At 44.1% G+C, this 20,861-nt stretch overlaps 1 protein-coding gene across 4 annotated transcripts in view; it reads right to left on the reverse strand.

Annotated features, from left to right (window-relative positions):
- mbd4 (methyl-CpG binding domain protein 4) overlaps positions 1 to 20,861 on the reverse strand; it is a 38,256-nt gene that overhangs the window by 2,095 nt on the left and 15,300 nt on the right. For 3 of the 4 annotated variants that reach the window (XM_073072607.1, XM_073072610.1, XM_073072609.1), the window contains one exon: positions 8,250 to 8,353. The exons of the other annotated variant lie outside the window; for it this stretch is intronic. In XM_073072607.1, the coding sequence (XP_072928708.1) occupies positions 8,250 to 8,353 (104 nt within the window). The remainder of the gene's footprint in view (positions 1 to 8,249; positions 8,354 to 20,861) is intronic. 4 annotated transcript variants of the gene reach the window in all.

Raw genomic sequence — 20,861 nt, forward strand, 5'->3', positions numbered from 1 at the left:
TTGGCAAGTATCATAGCTTGTAAATGATTTCTGTAGCCAGCTAAGAGTCTTTCAATTCTTGTTTGGGGGATTTTCGCCCATTCTTCCTTGCAAAAGGCTTCCAGTTCTGTGAGATTCTTGGGCTGTCTTGAATGCACTGCTCTTTTGAGGTCTATCCACAGATTTTCGATGACGTTTAGATCGGGAGTCTGTGAGGGCCATGGCAAAACCTTTAACTTGCGTCACTTGAGGATTTTGAGTTGTGTTTAGGATCATTATCCTGTTGTAGAAGCCATCCTCTCTTCATCTTCAGCTTTTTTTTTTTTTTTTTTTTTTTTTTTTTTTTTTTACAGACAGTGTGATGTTTGCTTCCAGAATTTGCTGGTATTTAATTGAATTCATTCTTCCCTCTAACAGTGAAATGTTCTCTGTGCCACTGGCTGCAACACAAGCCCAAGCATGATCGATCCACTCCCGTGATTAACAGTTGGAGAAGTGTTCTTTTCATGAAATTCTGTACCCTTTTTTCTCCAAACATACCTTTGCTCATTGCAACCAGAAAGTTCTATTTTAACTTCATCAGTCCACAGGACTTGTTTCCAAAATGCACCAGGCTTGTTTAGATGTTCCTTTGCAAAAACTTCTGATGCTGAATTTTGAGGTGAGGATGCAGGAAAGATTTTCTTCTGATCACTAATCCATGAAGGTCATATTTGTGCAGATGTCGCTGCACAGTAGAACAGTGCACCACCACTCCAGAGTCTGCTAAATCTTCCTGAAGGTCTTTTGTGGTCAAATGGGATTTTGATTTGCCTTTCTAGCAATCATATGAGCGGAAAAGTTTTCTCGGTCTTCCAGACCTCAACTTGACCGCCACCATTCCTGTTAACTGCCATTTCTTAATTACATTACAAACTGAGGAAATGGCTAACTGAAAACACTCTGCTATCTTTTTATAGCCTTCTCCTGCTTTGTGGGCATCATTTATTTTAATTTTCAGAGTGCTAGGCAGCTGCTTAGAGGAGCCCATGCTGCTGTTTGTTGGGAAAAGGTTTGAGGAATTAGGGTATTTATAAGGCTTTGAAATTTGCATCACGTGGCCTTTCTTAACGATGACTGTGAACAAGTTATAGCCCTAACAAGCTAATTAACGTCTGAGACCTTGGTAAAAGTTATCTGAGAGCTCAAATCTCTTGGGGTGCCCAAACTTTTTGCATAGTGCTCCTTTCCTTTTCTTCACTCTAAAATTGTACAAAACAAATACACTAATCTTGCTTAAAATGTTGAAAAGAATGTTTCATCTTTAACTTTATGACTTTTGGAGATCAGTTCATCTTCTACTCACTTAACTATTCACAGTAACAGAAATTTTGACCAGGGGTGCCCAAACTTTTGCATTCCGCTGTGTGATGAGCAAACCAAGTTTGAGATGGGGTCCAGAATTGACCCTATTGACCTGTGCTACTACTGAGGGGGGGGGGGGGGGGGGGGAGGTGTCCAGCGCAGATGTGAGAGAGAGACACATGATTTAATGTTATGGTTCTTCGGCTGATTATTTACCTTTGCTCCAATGACACTTTTTGCCTGCTTGTTAAGATTCCTGCAGAGACAGCAGGGCAGAGCTGGTTGATGGACAGCTGGTGTCCAGCATGTGAAGATAAAAAGCAGGTCTGCAAAGACACAGGCAGACACACCACAGGACACTGAACGAGCTTTGTGCACCCACGTGAAGGTGGGGGGTTTTGGAGGATCGATTCGGGGAAATCGCTCAGTGGCTCACAGTGTGAGAAGGTGCGACCGGTGGGGAACTGTTTGTGTGTCCACCCTTCCCTGGGTGACAGTTCCACCACTGAAGAACGGATGTACGTGGTACGGTCATAGTTGGTGACCACCACAGGAAGACAACGGGAAGATCGACGGCGACAGCATTCTCATTCTCTCTCTCTCCCTCCCTCCCTCTCCCCAACAAAACTCAAATAACTGCCTCGACCTGAACTGAAATGAACTCTGCATCATATTGTACGACTGTATCCATTTACCCCTAGCTCTGAAAGAGCCTGGTTTTTGGTTCCTATTTCCACACTTCTGTATATATCATTACTAACCTGTTTCATACATTTGCATTTTATAGTACTGTATTGCTTAGTTTAATAATAAACACTATTAGTTTATGATAATACCAGACTCCAAAGTGTTTTCCATTTCTGCTGGTTCTTAACCTGGTCACAGGGTACGTGACTGCTGTATATGCCTAAGACTTTTGCACAGTACTCCATATTGTTTGTACCAGTATGTACCACAACTTTCCCTTTAGAACACTGCAGACCCAATCTGAGATATCCCTGACCTTGGCCCCTGGAAGGCAAACATATCATCCAGGTGTCTCTTTCTCATCCACAGAACCTGCTTTCTGTTTCTCTAACTATGGAATGCCCAAACATTATTGCACTCCTCTTTCTTTCTGAGCCATAGAGCCAGGCTCAGTGCCAGAGATTTGGTCACTGTGGCTTCCCCCGAAAGGTCATTCACCCCCCAACAGTATCCAAAGCAGTATACTTATTATTGAGGGATTGGCCTCAGGGGTGCTCTGCTCTGGCTAACTATTTCTTTTCCCTCTCCTGACAGTCATCCTGGTACCTGCCTCCTGCAACTTCGAGGTGATCCATCACCTCATCTTCCTGTGTGAACTGTAAGTCATTAAGCTGTAGCTCCAGCTTCTTAACATGGTCTGTAAGGAGCTGCAGGTAGATGCACTTCATGCACCTGTAATTATCAGGAACATACCACTAACTCCAGACCCATTCTCAGCACACTAGCTATGTACGGACAAACAAATAAAATTACTAGAAACTTCGCCTGTGCTTGTCTAAGCCTGTACTCGCCTCAGCCTTTCGAGCTAAAGCCTGACCACTCTAACACTGGCCCTCTTCAGCCAAAGCCTGACCACTCTAACATTGCCCACTCTCACAATAGCTGCTCTGCTTACACCACTTCTTTTTATTGGCCCCTGCCGAGTGTCTGATAGATCATTATGAGTTCACCCTTGCGAAAAGTCTTGAAAGCACACAAGCTCTTTTTAAACCTTGTTCTACGTCACCCACAAGCAACCTCTCACGTTGACTGCAGCCCACTGAAAATCCCAAAAACATCTGAGCTCTTTTTAAACCTTGTGCTGCATCACCAATGAACGTGCTCTCGCACTGACTGCAGCCTGTTAAGATGAAATTGTTTAAGACGATTTTGGAATATTGTGTCCAATTTTGGTCACCTACCTACAAGAAAGATGTAAATAAGATTGCAGTGCCAGGACTCGAAGACCTGAGTTATAGGAAAGGTTGAATAAGTTAGAACATTATTCTCTAGAATGTAGGAGGAGGAGGAGGAGAGATTTGATAAGGGTACAGATAGTGTAACAGACATCCCACCTCTCCCAGAAGTTCCGGGAGTCTTCTGCAAATTGATAGCGGCTCCCTGATGCCCGCAAATTATATACAATATCCTGGAAATCAAATTTTTTGAGGGCGAGGAGGAGGGGGAGGGCAGGAGCAGGGGGGAGGTGGAGAGGGAGACGGAGAGGGAGATCAAATATAATGAAAGTGTTGCTCGCTGCACTGTTTGCAACAGTGACTTTTCTATTGCCCATGGTGGGTTAAAATGCAAAAGATATGTTGAGGTGAGTTTAACAGGTGTCATTCGTTCATTAGCATAGCTAACTTTATTTAAACTAGCTGGCTAGCTGCTAAGGAGCTAATCTATTGCAGACATCCCACCTCTCCCGGAAGTTCCAGGAGTTTCCCGCAAATTGATGGTGCTACCTCCCTGAAATGAGTTTTCTCAGGGTGGGATGTCTTTTCGCAAGCTTTTTTGACTGAGGTTTGGTGAAACTACAACTGCAGGTCATGCATTAAGGATGGAAGGTGAAATATTTAAGGGGAGCATTAAGAGAAACTTCTTGACTCAAGAGGATGGCGAGAGTGTGAAATGAGCTGCCAGCACAAGTGGTGTATGCGATTTCTATTTCAACATTTAAGAGAAGTCTGGATAGATACACAGATGGAAAGGAGTATGGAGGGCTATGGTGTGGGTGCAGATCGATGGGAGTCGGCAGTTCAATTGCTCGGCACAGACTAGCTGGGCCAAAGGACCTGTTTCTGTGCTGTAGTGCTCTAGGACTCTATGTCTTGGCCTAGCTTGAGAGTGTCCTATCTGTAGCACCACTCCATTGATAATTTTGTTATGAATTTGCATAGGGTAGGAAAGAGTCATGACAGAGTGCTGGCCCTGCAGTGAGTGCAGAAGTCCCATTACACAGAGTACTGAGGGAGGACTCTGAGGCAGGTCTTCATTATTTTCAACAAGGAAGAACTATAGTTTCCAAAGTCAATGATTGAATATCTGTCATTAGGTTTTACAGTGTTTTCCTGAAGTAACTGGTTTGATTTTAAATAGTTGAAAAGCAGGAGTCCTATGAGTTTGTGAGGAAGGGGTCCCTGTTTCATTTATCAATCCAATTGTAATCTCATCAGGTAAGTTCAGTAAATCTTTATACTGTCATACGTGAAGTCCAAGAAAGGACATGAGTAGCAATCCTTTTTGGCTGTTCCTTTATCACAGCAAAAGGAACACAAACTAAGCTGTTACACATCTCCAGAGTTTGGGCTGTGAGGTTATAACTATCAGTGATAAAACTAACCAGCAATTAATCACTTTGAAGTCATTTGGATGACACAAAGGTTGGGGGTGTTGTGGATAGTGTGGAGGGCTGTCAGAGGTTACAACGGGACATTGATAGGATGCAAAACTGGGCTGAGAAGTGGCAAATGGAGTTCAACCCAGATAAGTGTGAGGTGGTTCATTTTGGTAGGTCAAATATGATGGCAGAATATAATATTAATGGTAAGACTCTTGGCAGTGTGGAGGATCAGAGGGATCTTGGGGTCCGAGTCCATAGGATGCTCAAAGCTGCTACGGTTGACCCTGTAGTTAAGAAGGCGTATGGTGCATTGGCCTTCTTCAATCGTGGGATTAAGTTTAAGAGCCAAGAGGTAATGTTGCAGCTATATAGGACCCTGGTCAGACCCCACTTGGAGTACTGTGCTCAATTCTGGGCCCCTCGCTATAGGAAGGATGTGGAAACCATAGAAAGGGTGCAGAGGAGATTTACAAGGATGTTTCCTGGATTGGGGAGCATTCCTTATAAGAATAGGTTGAGTGAACTCGGCCTATTCTCCTTAGAGCGACAGAGGATGAAAGGTGACCTGATAGAGGTGTACAAGATATTGAGAGGCATTGATCGTGTGGATAGTCAGAGGCTTTTCCCCAGGGCTGAAATGGCTAGCACGAGGGGGCATAGTTTTCAGGTGCTTGGAAGCAGGTAGAGAGGAGATATCAGGTGTAAGTTTTCTTACGCAGACAGTAGTGAGTGCATAGAATAGGCTGCCATGTGTTGGTGGTGGAGGCGGAAACAATAGGGTCTTTTAAGAGACTCCTGGATGGCTACAGGCTCCGCTGTTGCTAGGCTTCAGACACAGCACCCTGAGGCACTGGTGATAATTATAGGGGACTTCAACCATGTGACTTTGGACAAGACACTACCTGCTTTCTCCCAGTACGTGGATTGCTACACCAGGGGTAATAGGACTATTGACCTACTGTATGCAAACGTAGAGGAGGCATATAGTGCATCCCCACTGCCTTCATTGGGGAAAGCTGATCACAACCTGGTTTTGTTACAGCCCAGATATAAATCAATTGTGATGAGGCATCCCACTACCACACGCTCTTTTAGGAAGTGGACTCCTGAAGCTGAACAGGCCCTGAGAGACTGCTTCGGTACTACTAACTGGGATGTACTGCAAGGGGGGCTCCAGTGAGGAGGTCACTGAATGCACAACGGACTATATTAACTTTTGTGTGGATGCAGTTGTCCCTGTTAGAACTGTTCGCTGCTATCCCAATAATAAGCCCTGGATCACTAGTCACATCAAAGGCCTCCTAAACCAGAAGAAGAGGGCCTTTAAAGATGGTGATCGGTTGGAGCTTAAAAGAGTTCAGAAGGAACTCAGAGTACAGATAAGGGGGGCAAAGGAGCAGTATAGGAGGAAGCTAGAACAAAAGCTGCAGAAAAAAAGCATGAAGGAGGTGTGGGATGGGATGAAGATCATCACCGGACGCGGTGCAAAGCGGGGGGCGAGCATAAGTGGAGATGTGGAGAAAGCGAACCAGCTGAACAACTTCTTCAACAGGTTCGACAGCTCAATCTCATCCTCACCGCAGAAATCCACACCAGGCTTACTTCCCTCACAGGAAAATAGCCACTCACAGGAGACCTTGCCCACGCCCAGGATTACGGCTGCACAGGTGGAAGGTCAACTGAGGAAGATCTGTACCAGCAAGGCGGCTGGACCGGATGGAGTTTCCCCACGATTACTGAGGGCCTGTGCGACTGAGCTGGGAGAACCACTACAGCGCATCTTCAACATGAGCCTGGAGCAGAGAAGAGTACCCAGACAGTGGAAAACATCCTGTATTGTCCCGGTACCGAAGAAACCACAACCAAAGGAGTTGAATGACTTCAGACCCGTTGCCTTGACGTCGCACGTGATGAAGACCATGGAGCGGCTGATAATACAGAATCTGAGGCCACAAACCAGGCACGCCCAGGATCCTCTTCAGTTTGCGTATAAGGAGAAGGTGGGAGTGGAGGATGCTATCACGTATTTGCTGCACAAATCACTCTCTCACCTAGATGGGGTCAGTTGTGCTGTGAGGATTACATTCCTTGACTTCTCTAGTGCCTTTAACACCATCCAGCCCAAGATCTTAAGGCACAAACTAACGGAGATGGGAGTAGACTCTCACATGGTGGATTGGATAGTGGACTACTTGACAGATAGACCTCAGTATGTGCGGTTGGGAGACTGTAGGTCTGACACGGTGGTCAGCAGCACAGGGGCGCCGCAGGGAACCGTACTCTCTCCGGTCCTGTTCACCCTGTACACATCAGACTTCCAATATAACTCGGAGTCCTGCCATGTGCAGAAGTTCGCTGATGACACGGCCATAGTGGGGTGTGTCAGGAATGGACAGGAGGAGGAGTATAGGAAACTGATACAGGACTTTGTGATATGGTGCAACTCAAACTACCTGCGTCTCAATATCACCAAGACCAAGGAGATGGTGGTGGACTTTAGGAGATCTAGGCCTCATATGGAGCCAGTGATCATTAATGGAGAATGTGTGGAGCAGGTTAAGACCTACAAGTATCTGGGAGTACAGTTAGACGAGAAGCTAGACTGGACTGCCAACACAGATGCCTTGTGCAGGAAGGCACAGAGTCGACTGTACTTCCTAAGAAGGTTGGCATCATTCAATGTCTGTAGTGAGATGCTGAAGATGTTCTATAGGTCAGTTGTGGAGAGCGCCCTCTTCTTTGTGGTGGCGTGTTGGGGAGGAAGCATTAAGAAGAGGGATGCCTCACGTCTTAATAAGCTGGTAAGGAAGGCGGGCTCTGTCGTGGGCAAAGTACTGGAGAGTTTAACATCGGTAGCTGAGCGAAGGGCGCTGAGTAGGCTACGGTCAATTATGGATAACTCTGAACATCCTCTACATAGCACCATCCAGAGACAGAGAAGCAGTTTCAGCGACAGGTTACTATCGATGCAATGCTCCTCAGACAGGATGAAGAGGTCAATACTCCCCAATGCCATTAGGCTTTACAATTCTACCGCCAGGACTTAAGAACTTTTTAAAAGCTATTATTAATGCTTTTTGAGATAGTGATTTAGATGCATATCATATTTTTTACTGAGTTAAGTATTGTATGTAATTAGTTTTGCTACAACAAGTGTATGGGACATTGGAAAAAAGTTGAATTTCCCCATGGGGATGAATAAAGTATCTATCTATCTATCTATCTACATGTAGCTTAGAAAAATAGAGAGCTAAGGGTAAAGCCTAGGGAGTTCTAAAGTAAGGACATGTTCGCCACAGCTTTGTGGGCCGAAGGGCCTATATTGTGTTGTATGTTTTCTGTTTCTATCAATCTGGCTCTTCCTCCATGAAAATCAAGGAACCACTAATATAAAAAAGGATGCTGACAAACTGAGATAAAATAGGGCATTTTGAGAATAAAGAGAAATGTAAACAGTGTTGTCATTGGCCTGCTCTGCTCTGCCAATTCAATGTGGACACATATTCTCTTTTCAGCAACCCTGCACAAGTTGATTCTGGAAGTTTATTCATATATAAAAAATAATTTTAACTCTTACCTCCTTCCATTCTTTGACACAAAAAATCCTGTAGGAATCATTTCCATACTTTCCAATTCCATGCAGTTCAATTGGGTACCTCCACTGTTTGGTAAGAAACTCGTCTATTACAGGAATAGTAAAGGCACTGTAAGCATCCAGTGATTATGTTAATGGTGCAAATACTAACATTCAGCTGTGTTCTGACCATCTTCAACAGACACCAAATCAAAGCTTTTATGGAATCCTCATTCCAGATTTGTTTCTTCAGCAGAGTGAGGATACTTCACCTTCCCTTAGATGGAGGCAGCCCACAAGACCAGAAGCACCGGTGATGGTTAGCTCTGGTCCAAGTTCAGAGGCACTCAAACACGTGTGGGGTTATTTATTGAAGTCTAAATATATCAATGGCTATAGCACAAAACATCTCCATTTTCCCATCCCAGACTCCCCAACCCAAACAGCTTATACCATCTTTTGAAAAATCACTGAGATATTTAAGTTTGAAGGATCAAATAGGACATATACTAGGTTACTACCAGAAACAAGGGAAGCCATTACTGCGCCTTTGGCAATGATCTGTGCATCCTCACTGCACACACGGGGAAAGCCAAATGATTGGAGAGTGGCAAATGTTATTTCTTTGTTTAAGAAAGGAAATTGGAATATCTGGGAAATGAAGACTATTGAATCTTAATTCAGTGGTGGGCAAATTATTGGAGATTCATAGAGTCAGGATTTTATGAGCATTTAGAAAAGGTTAGTATGATTGCTTTGTCTCATGGTGGCTTCACAAGGCTGACAAATTTTTTGACAATGTGACAAAACTCAATAATGAAGGATGTGGCGTTTAAGGATTTTACTAAGGTGTTTGAGAGGGTTCTCCATGGTAAGCTCATTCAGAGAGTCAGCAGGCACGGGACCCAGGGAAACTTGGTTGTGTGGATTCAGAATTGGCTTGACAATAGAAAGCAAAGGGTGGTTGCAGATGGAGAGATTCTGATTCGAAATCAATAACCTGCAGTGTTCTGCAGGGATCTGTTCTGGGAGTCCATCTGTTTTTGCTTTTTATAAATAACTTAGGTAGGTTAGTAAGTTTGACATGAAGGTGGATAATGTAGAAGGTTGCCATAGATTACAATGGGACACTGACAGGATACAGAGCTGAGCTGAGAAGTGGCAGATAGAGTTCAACCCAGAAGAGGGTGAAGTGATTCACTTTGGAAGGTTGAATTTGAAGGCAAAATGCAGGATTAAAGGCAGGATTAGACTATAAGACCATAAGACATAATTAGGCCATTCAGCCCATTGAGTCCACTCCGCCATTTCATCATGGCTGATCCGGATCCCATTCAACCCCTACACCTGCCCTCTCACCATATACGCATGCACTTGGCCTCCACCGCAGTCTGTGGCAGAGCATTCCACAGATTCACCACTCTTTGTCTAAAAAAATCCCTCCTTACTTCTGTTCTAAAAGATCACCCCTCAATTTTGAGGCTGTGCCCTCTAGTTCTGGATACCCTCACCATTGGAAACATCCTCTCCACATCTACCCTATCTAGTCCTTTCAACCTTCAGCAGGTTGCAGTGAGATCCCCCGCATTCTTCAAAATCCAGTGAGTACAGGCCCAAAGCTGCCAAACACTCCTCATATGTTAACCCTTTCATTCCTGGAATCATCATCATGAACCTCCTCTGGACTCTCTCCAATGACAACACATCCTTTCTGAGAAAAGGGGCCCAAAACTGTTGACAATACTCCAAGTGCAGCCTGACTAGTGTCTTATAAAGGCTCAACATTATCTCCTTGTTTCTATATTCTATTTCCCTTGAAATAAATGCCAACATTGCATTTACCACAGATTCGACCTGTGAATTAACCTTCTGGGAGTCTTGCACAAGGACTCCTAAATCCCTCTACATCTCTGATGTTTGAATTTTCTCTCCATTTAGATAACAGACTGCACAATTGTTCCTTTTACCAAAATGCAATATTATACATTTCCCAACACTGTATTCCATCTGCTACTTTTTTGTCAATACTTCCAATTTGTCTAAGTCCTGCTGCCTCAGCTTCCTCACCACTACCTGCCCCTCCACCTATCTTTGTATCATCCGCAAACTGCCACAAAGCCATCATCCCCTCCTTGAGGAACACCACTAGTCACTGGCAGCCAACCAGAAAAGGCCTTTTATTCCCACTCGTTACCTCCTGCCTGACAGACATTCCTGTATCCATGCCGGCATCTTTCCTGTAACACCACAGGACTTGATCGTGTTAAGCAGCCTTGTGTGGCACCTTATCAAATGCCTTCTGAAAAACCAAGTAAATGACATCCACTGCTTCTTCTTTGTCCACCCTCCTTGTTACTTTCTCAAAGAACTCTAACAGATTTAGAACACAGAACAATGCAGCACAGTACTGGCCCTTTGGCCCACAAATTTGTGCCGAACCTTAAACCCTGCATCCCATATAACCCTCCACCTTAAATTCCTCCATATACCTGTCTAGTAGTCTCTTAAATTTCACCAGTGTATCTGCCTCCACCACTGACTCAGGCAGTTCATTCCACGTACCAACCACTCTGGAGTAAAAAACCTTCCTCTAATATCCCCCTTGAACTTTTCTCCCCTTACCTTAAAGCCATGTCCTCTTGTACTGAGCAGTGGTGCCCTGGGAAAGAGGCGCTGTTTGTCCACTCTATCTATTCCTCTTAATATCTTGTATACCTCTATTGTGTCTCCTCTCATCCTCCTTCTCTCCAGAGAGTAAAGCCCTCCTAGCTCCCTTAATCTCTGATCATAATCCATACTCTCTAAACCAGGCAGCATCCTGGTAAATCTCCTCTGTACCCTTTCCAATGCTTCCACTTCCTTCCTATAGTGAGGCGACCAGAACTGGACATAGTACTTCAAGTGTGGCCTAACCAGAGTTTCATAGAGCTGCATCATTACCTCACGACTCTTAAACTTTATCCCTCGACTTATGAAAGCTGACACTCCATAAGCTTTCTTAACTACCCTATCTACCTGTGAGGCAACTTTCAGGGATCTGTGAACAAGTACCCCCAGATCCCTCTGCTTCTCCACACTACCAAGTATCTTGCCATTTACTTTGTACTCTGCCTTGCAGTTTGTCCTTCCAAAGTGTACCACCTCACACTTCTCCGGGTTGAACGCCATCTGCCACTTCTCAGCCCACTTCTTCATCCTATCAATGTCTCTCTGCAATCTTCAACAATCCTCTACACTATCCACACCACCACCAACCTTTGTGTCGTCTGCAAACTTGCCAACCCACCCTTCTACCCCCACATCCAGGTCGTTAATAAAAATTACGAAAAGTAGAGGTCCCAGAACCGATCCTTGTGGGACACCACCAGTCACAACCCTCCAATCTGAATGTACTCCCTCCACCATGACCCTCTGTTTTCTGCAGGCAAGCCAATTCTGAAGCTACCTGGCCAAACTTCACTGGATCCCATGCCTTCTGACTTTCTGAATAAGCCTACCGTGTGGAATCTTGTCAAATGCCTTACTAAACTCCATGTTTATCATATCCACTGCACTACCCTCATCTATATGCCTAGTCACCTCCTCAAAGAACTCTATCAGGATCTGCTTTTCACAAAGCTATGCTGACTGTCCCTGATCAGACCATGATTCTCTAAATGCCCATAAGCATTTATGCCTATGGCAATGCCCTGGTCGAGGGAAGTGCCTGGTGTGAAAAGTGCTAGTCTTTGGCTCGAGAGTCTTCGGCGAGGAGGCTGAGGGAGGAGACTACGCCAGGCACAACTGGAGAGGGTGAAGACATAACCGCTAAGCTGATTCAGTGTGCTACGTGCATGATGTGGGAGGTCAGGGACACTGATGGTGCCCCCAGCTGCTACAGCTGTGGAAAGTGTGTCCAGATTGAGCTTCTGAAGGAGCATGTTGCAGCACTGAAGAAAGAACTGGACAGGACCTACAGTGAGGTCGTTACACCGAGGATACCGGAAGAGAGAAAGGGGGCAATGATGAGGAAGGAAAGGATGCTTGAAGTACAGGAGACCCCAGGGGATGTACCTCTCGTAAACAGGTTCACCCTCTTGGAAGCTGTCAGGACAGAAGATACTGCCAGTCTGAGAGGCGGACAGGTCTGCGAGCCGAAAATTGGTGCAGAAGCAGAGCCGATGAGTCAGACATCAGGAAGAGCCGTGGTAGTAGGGGACTCCATAGTAAGAGGTACGGAAAGGGGTTTCTGCGGCAACAGGCGAGATTTAAGGATGGTGTGTTGCCTCCCTGGTGCTAGGATCCAGGACATCACGGACCGATTGCAGGGAATCCTCAAGGGTGAAGGTGAACAGCCGGAGGTGGTAGTGCATGTCGGCACAAATGACATCAGGAAGAAGAGGAAGGACATTCTGCAGCGGGACTTCAGAGAACTCGGAAGAAGGCTGAAAAGCAGGACTTCCAGGGTGTTATCTCTGGTTTGCTTCCAGTTCCTCGTGCTGGAGAGGGCAGGAACAGGGAGATAATGGATCTGAATGTGTGGCTGAGGAACTGGTGCAGGAAGCAATGATTTACATTCTTGGACCACTGGGATCTGTTTTGGGGTAGGGATGAATTGTACAAAAGGGATGAGTTGCACCTTAATAGGCGAGGGACCAGCATTCTGGCAGACAGGTTTGCCACTGCAACACGGATGTAGTTGGGGGGGAGGGCATGAACTGGAATTATAAGGATGGAGTTAAAGGGAAAGTGAAAATAAGAAAAGTTAAAAAGGACAACAGAATCAATGGAGTAGAAAACTCAAGAAGAGATCATACAGTATGGCCAAGTGAAATAGGAATTGATATGAAAGGAGAGGGGAGTAACAAATTAAAAGTATTATATATGAATGCACGAAGTATAAGGAATAAAGTAGATGAGCTTGAGGCTCAGTTGGAAATTGGCAAGTACGATGTTGTGGGAATAACATCCCACAATTCAAGCGGACAGGGCCTGGGAAATGAATATTCAAGGATATACATCTTATCGAAAGGACAGACTGACTGGCAGAGGGGGTGGGGTGGCTCTGTTGGTGAGGAATGATATTCAGTCCCTTACGATGGGGGGCATAGAATCAGGGGATGTAGAGTCAGTATGGATAGAACTGAGAAATTTTAAGGGTAGAAAGACCCTAATGGGAGTTATCTACAGGCCCCCAAGCAGCAATCTGGATGTAGGGTGTAAGTTGAATGAAAAGTTAAAATTGGCATGTCGCAAAGGTAATGATAGAGTTGTCATGGGGGATTTCAACATGCAGGTAGACTGGGAGAATCAGAATGGTACTGGACCCCAAGAAAGGGAGTTTGTGGAGTGCCTCCGAGATGGATTCTTAGAACAGCTTGTACTGGAGCTTACCAGGGAGAAGGCAATTCTAGATTTAGTGTTGTGCAATGAACCAGATTTGATCAGGGACCTCGAGGTAAAGGAACCATTAGGAGGTAGTGACCATAATATGATATGTTTTAACCTACAATTTGAGAAGGAGAAGGGAAAATCGGATGTGTCAGTATTACAGTTGAACAAAGGGAACTATGGAGCTATGAGGGAGGAGCTGGCCAAAGTTCAATGGAACAATATCCTAGCAGGGAAGACAGTGGAACAACAATGGCAGGTATTTCTGGGAATAATGCAGAAGGTGCAGGATCGGTTCATTCCAAAGAGGAAGAAAGATCCTAAGGGGAGTAAGGGGCGGCTGTGGCTGACGAGGGAAGTAAAGGGCAGTATAAAAATAAAAGAGAAGAAGTATAACATAGCAAAGATGAGTGGGAAACCGAAGGACTGGGAAGCTTTTAAAAGAGCAACAGAAGATAACAAAAAAGGCAATATGCCAAGAAAAAATGAGGTATGAAGGTAAACTAGCCAAGAATATAAAGGAGGATAGTAAAAGCTTTTTTAGGTATGTGAATAGCAAAAAAATATTTAAGACCAAAATTGGGCCATTGAAGACAGAAACGGGTGAATTTATTATGGGGAACAAGGAAATGGCAGACGAGTTGAACAGGTACTTTGGATCTGTCTTCACTAGGGAAGACACAAACAATCTCCCAGATGTAATAGTGGCCAAAGGAGCTAGGGTAAAGGATGAACTGAAGGAAATTTATATTAGGCAAGAAACGGTGTTGGATAGACAGTTGAGTCTGAAGGCTGATAAGTCCCCAAGACCTGATGGTCTGCATCCCAGGGTACTTAAAGAGGTGGCTCTAGAAATTGTGGATTTCTATAGATTCAGGAACAGTTCCTGCTGATTGGAGGGTGGCTAATGTTGTCCCACTTTTCAAGAAAGGAGGGAGAGAGAAAACAGGGAATTATAGACCGATTAGCCTGACGTCAGTGGTGGGAAAGATGCTGGAGTCAATTATAAAAGAGGAAATTACGACACATTTGGATAGCAGTAGAAGGATCAGTCCGAGTCAGCATGGATTTATGAAGGGAAAATCATGCTTGACTAATCTTCTGGAGTTTTTTGAGGATGTAACTATGAAAATGGACAAGGGAGAGCCAGTGGATGTAGTGTACCTGGACTTCCAGAAAGCTTTTGATAAAGTCCCACATAGGAGATTAGTGGGCAAAATTAGGGCACATGGTATTGGGGGCAGAGTACTGACATGCATTGAAAATTGGCTGGCTGACAGGAAACAAAGAGTAGCAAAGAGCTGTCCCTTTCGGAACAGCAGGCAGTGACCAGTGGGGAACTGCAAGGTTCGGTGCTGGGACCGCAGCTGTTTACAATATACATTAATGATTTAGATGAAGGGATTAAAAGTAACATTAGCAAATCTGCTGATGACACAAAGCTGGGTGGCAGTGTGAAATGTCAGGAGGATGTTATGAGAATGAAGGGTGACTTGGACAGGTTGGGTGAGTGGGCAAATGTATGGCTGATGCAGTTTAATGTGGATAAATGTGAGGTTATCCACTTTGGTGGCAAGAACAGGAAGGCAGATTACTATCTAAATGGAGTCAAGTTAGGAAAAGGGGAAGTACAACAAGATCTAGGTGTTCTTGTACATCAGTCAATGAAAGCAAGCATGCAGGTACAGCAGGCAGTGAAGAAAGTTAATGGCATGCTGGCCTTTATAACAAGAGGAATTGAGTATAGGAATAAAGAGGTCCTTCTGCAGCTGTACAGGGCCCTGGTGAGACCCCACCTGGAGTATTGTGTGCAGTTTTGGTCGCCAAATTTGAGGAAGGACATTCTTGCTATTGAGGGAGTGCAGCATAGGTTCACAAGGTTAATTCCCGGAATGGCGGGACTGTCATATGTTGAAAGATTGGAGCGACTGGGCTTGTATACACTGGAATTTAGAAGGATGAGAGGGGATCTGATTGAAACATAAGATTATTAAGGGATTGGACATGCTGGAGGCAGGGAGCATGTTCCCGCTGATGGGTGAGTTTAGAACTAGAGGCCACAGTTTAAGAATAAGGGGTAGGCCATTTAGAACAGAGATGCGGAAAAAATTTTTCACCCAGAGAGTGGTGGATATGTGGAATGCTCTGCCCCAGAAGGCAGTGGAGGCCAAGTCTCTGGATGCATTCAAGAGAGAGTTAGATAGAGCTCTTATAGATAGTGGGGTCAAGGGATATGGGAAGAGGCCAGGAACGGGGTACTGATTGTGTATGATCAGCCATGATCACAGTGAATGGCGGTGCTGGCTAGAAGGGCTAAATGGCCTACTCCTGCACCTAATGTCTATTGTCTATTGTCATAGATTCTATCTCTAAGAATCTTTTCCAACAGCTTTCCCACCACAGACTTAAGGTTCACTGGTCTATAATTACCTGGACTATCCCTACTACCTATTTTGAACAAGGGGACAACATTCCCCTCCCTCCAGTCCTCTGGTACCATTCCCATGGACAACGAGGACATAAAGATCCTAGCCAGAGGCTCAGCAATCTTTTCCCTTGCCTCGTGGAGCAGCCTGGGGAATATTCTGTCAGGCTCCAGGGACTTATCCATCTTAATGTATTTTAACAACTCCAGCACCTCTTCTCCCTTAATATCAACATGCTCCAAAACATCAACCTCACTCATATTGTCCTCACTGTCATCAAGTTCCCTCTCATTAGTGAATACCGAAGAGAAGTATTCATTGAGGACCTCGCTCACTTCCACAGCCTCCTGGCACATCTTCACATCTTCTTTATCTCTAATCGGTCCTATCTTCTCTCCTATTAACCTTTTGTTCTTCACATAATTCAAGTCAAGTCAAGTCACTTTTATTGTCATTTCGACCATAACTGCTGGTACAGTACATAGTAAAAATGAAACAACGTATTTCAGGACCATGGTGTTACATGACACAGTACAAAAACTAGACTGAACTACGTAAAAAAAAACACAGAGAAAGCTACACTGGAATGCCTTGGGGTTTTCCTTTACCCTACTCACCAAGGCCTTCTCATGCCCCCTTCTTGCTCTCCTCAGCCCCTTCCAGCTCCTTTCTTGCCACGCTGTATTCCTCAATAGACTCATCTGATCCTTGCTTCCTAAACCTCACGTATGCTGCCTTCTTCCGTCTGACTAGATTCTCCACCTCACCTGTCACCCATGGTTCCTTCACCCTAACATTCTTTATCTTCCTCACCTGGACAAATTTATCCCTAACATCCTGCAAGAGATCCCTAAACATCGACCACATGTCCATAGTACATTTCCCTGCAAAAACATCATCCCAATTCCACCCACAAGTTCTAGCCTTATAGCCTCATAATTTGCCCTTCCCCAATTAAAAATTTTCCTGTCCTCTCTGATTCTATCCTTTTCCATGATAATGTTAAAGGCCAGGAAGTGGTGGTCACTGTCCCCCAGATGCTCACCCACTGAGAGATCTGTGACCTGGTCTGGTTCGTTACCTAATACTAGATCTAGTATGGCATTCTCCAGTCAGCCTGTCAACATACTGTGACAGGAATCTGTCCTGGACGCACTTAACAAATGCTGCCCCGTCTAAACCATTGGAACTAATCAGGTGCCAATCAATGCCAGGCAAGATTTCCCTTTAGAGAAACCATGCTGAATTGTACTTATGTTATTATTAGACTCAGAGTACCTCGAAACTTCATCCTTAATGATAGATTCCCAACCACTGAGGTTAATTGGCCTGTAATTTCCTCTTGTTTATCTTCTTTCCTTCTTAAAGAGTGACATTTGCAATCTTCCTTTCCTCCAGGACCATGCCAGAATCAAGTGATTCTTGAAAGATCATGACCAATGCATCTGTTATTTCTTCAGTAACCTCTCTCAGGACTCTGGGATGTAGTCCATCTGGCCCAGGTGACTTATTCACCTTAAGACCTTTCAGTTTGTCTAACACTTTTTCCTTAGTGATAGTAATGGCAGTTACTCCTGTTCCCTGACACCCACTGACCTCTGCCATATGGCTTGTGTCTTTCACAGTAAAGAGTGAAGCAAAGTACCCATTAAGTTCATCTGCCATTTCTTTGTCCCTCATTACTACCTCAGCAGCATCATTTTTTAGTGGTCCAATATCAACTCTCACCTCCCTTTATTCTTTATATAACTGTAAAAAAACTTTTAGTATCCTGCTTTATATTATCGGCTAGTTTGCCTTCATATTTCATCATTTCACTTCTTATAGCTTTTTTAGTTGCCTTTTGTTGGATTTTAAAAGCTTCCCAATTATCCAACTTCCCACTCACTTTTGCTTCCTTATATGCCCTTTCCTCAACTTTTATGCAGTCCTTAACTTCCCTTGACAGCCATGGTTGCCTAGCCCTGTTGTTTGTGAACTATTTCTTCTGCGGAACATATCTAACCTATGCATTGTAAACTATTCCTAGAAACTTCAGTCACCTCTGCTCTGCTGTCTTCCCTGCCAGCATCTCCCTCCAATCCACTTGGGCAAGCTCTTCTCTCATGCCTCTGTAATTCCCTTTATTCCATTGCGATACTGATGCATTTGACTTAAGCATCTCCCTCTCACACTGCAGTATGAATTCAATCATATCACAATCATTGCCCCCTAAGCTGACTAATAAAATCAAGGTTATTACACAACACCCAATTTAAGATAGCCTTTCCCCTTGTAGGCTCAAGATCAAGCTGCTCAAATCCATCTCGTAAGCATTCAACAAATTCCCTCTCTTACGATCTGACACCAACCTGATTTTCCATATCCCCTTGTGTATTGGTCCCCATTACAATTGTGACATGGCCCTTATTAATGCCTTTCTCGGCTCCCTTTGCAATCTGAACCCCACATTTTGGCTTCTCTTTGGAGGCTTATATATGATTCCCATAATGGTTTAATTTACCCTTGCAGTTTCTTGACTCCACCCACAAAGATTCCACATTCTCTGACCCTATGTCAGTGTGGAGGAAGAGGGATTTTGAGTTTCATATCCATAGATCTCTCAAAGCTGTCATACAAGTTGATAGGATCGATAAGAAGGCATGTGCTGTGTTGGCATTCAAGAGCCCGAAGGTGATACTGCTATTCTATAAAACCTTGGTTAGACCAAACTTAGAATACTGTGTTCAGTTCTGGTTGCCTCATTATAGGAAGGATGTTGAAGTTTTAGAGAGATTTACCAGGATGCTGCCTGGATTAGAGAGCATGTCTTATGAAGATAGGTTGAGCAAGCTAGTGCTTTTCTCTTTGGAGCAAAGGAGGATGAGAGGTGACTTGATAGTGGTGTACAAGATGATAAGAAGCAAAGATATCCAAAGACTTTTTTCCAGAGAGCATAATTTCAAGGTGATTGATAAAAATTACATTGGGTATTGTTACACAGAGAGTGGTGGGTGCATGGAACACCCTGCCAGAGGTGGTGGCAGAGGCAAATACATTTGGGACATTTAAGAAATTCTTAATTATGCACATGAATGATAGAAAAAAAGTGGAGGACCATGTACAGAGAAAGGTTAGATTGATTTTAGAGTATGTTAAAAGGTTGGCACAACATCATAAGCTAAAGGGCCTGTATTGTGCTGTAATTCTCTATATCCTACAGAAGACACTGTTGGTCACAGCATCAAGGTTATGACTGGTTCAATGAAATTTCATCAGGATGTTGCCTGGGATGCAGCATTTCAAATAAGAGGAGAGACTAGAACGATTTGAATGAAAAAGGGTTGCTGTGGTGGTCCTCACAGGTGTAGTTGCAGGTTAAGGGTGTCACAAAAATATTTAAGGGGATCTTGGGAGGAAACTTCTTCACTCAGAGGGTGGTACAAGTGTGGAACGAGCTGCCAGTAGAAGTGGTGGATGTGGGTTCAATTTCAACATTTAAGAGAAATTCAGATAAGTAGATGGATGGGAGGGGTTTAGTGGGCTATGGTCCAGGTGCACGTTGATAGAACTAGTCAGAGTAACAGTTCAGCACAGACTAGATGGGCTAAAGGGCCTGTTTCTGTGCTTTCACACTCTATGACTTTATGAAAGACATAGGGTAGACTGTAGGAATTTTTTTCTCTGAAGCAGTGATATCTAAAATTAGAGGGTACAGATATTAAGTAAGGAGAAAGGTTTAGAAGGGATCTGAGGATTAACTTTTTCACGTAGAGCTTTATCAGGATGTGGAACACATTGTGAGTGGCTGGTGCTGGTACAGACTCTCACAACACTTTAAATGATACCCACAGTAGTGAGGAGTTATTATTATGGACATTTGTGAATTTACATATTCTGTGGGCCGATGGTCAAAGTTCACTTCCATTCGCAGTGATGGTCACTTTGAAGCAACACCTGCCAAGTTCCTCCTAACAACAGAGGTTAAAAGCAAAAACTCTCCATTCTTCAATGTGCTAATGTTGACCCTCGGCCACATTACTGAAAACAATTCCATCCACATCATCAGAAAAAAAAAATTAGGAAGTGTACCAGCAATTTCAATTAAGGAAAGGTTGAAAAGGTTAAGACAGTTCTTCCTGGGAAAAGGGAGGTTTAAAATAAAGGGACAGATTTTTTAAAAATCCTTTGGTAAACGGGTTAACAATTCAAGGGTAAAGATTTGGAAATATTTCATATGTCTTGTACCTGAAGAAGGCAGGATGATGAAGTTGAGTGCGATAACAAATCAGCTATGATAGAATGGCAGACTTGATGGGCCAAATGGCCCAATTCTGAAAATATTCCAAGGCAGAGTAGCAAATATTTTTCACTCAGCAGGACCTGGAATTGTCAATCTAAAAATGTGGTTGAATGAAAAACTATGAGACAGGATGCAGATCTGAGCTGAGAAGTGGCAGATGGAATTTAACCCAGATAAGTGTGAAGTGATTCATTTTGATCAAATCTGAAGACAGAATATAATATTAATGTTAAGCTTCTTGGCAGTATGGAGGATCAGGGAGATCTTGGGGTCTGTGTCAATAGGACACACAAAGCTGCTGCGCAGATTGACAATGTCATTAAGAAGGCGCATGGTGTGTTGGCATTCATCAACCATGGGATTGAGTTCAAGAGCCGTGAGGTAATGTTACAGCTATACAAGACCTTGGTCAGATTCCACTTGGAGTACCCTGTTCAGTTCTGGTCACCTCACTACAGGAAGGATGTGGAAACTATAGAAAGGGTGCAGAGGAGACTTGCAAGGATGTTGCCTGGATTGGAGAGCCTGTCTTATGAG

The sequence above is a fragment of the Hemitrygon akajei genome, chromosome 19 (genome assembly GCF_048418815.1).
Source record: "Hemitrygon akajei chromosome 19, sHemAka1.3, whole genome shotgun sequence".
NCBI lineage: Eukaryota > Metazoa > Chordata > Chondrichthyes > Myliobatiformes > Dasyatidae > Hemitrygon > Hemitrygon akajei.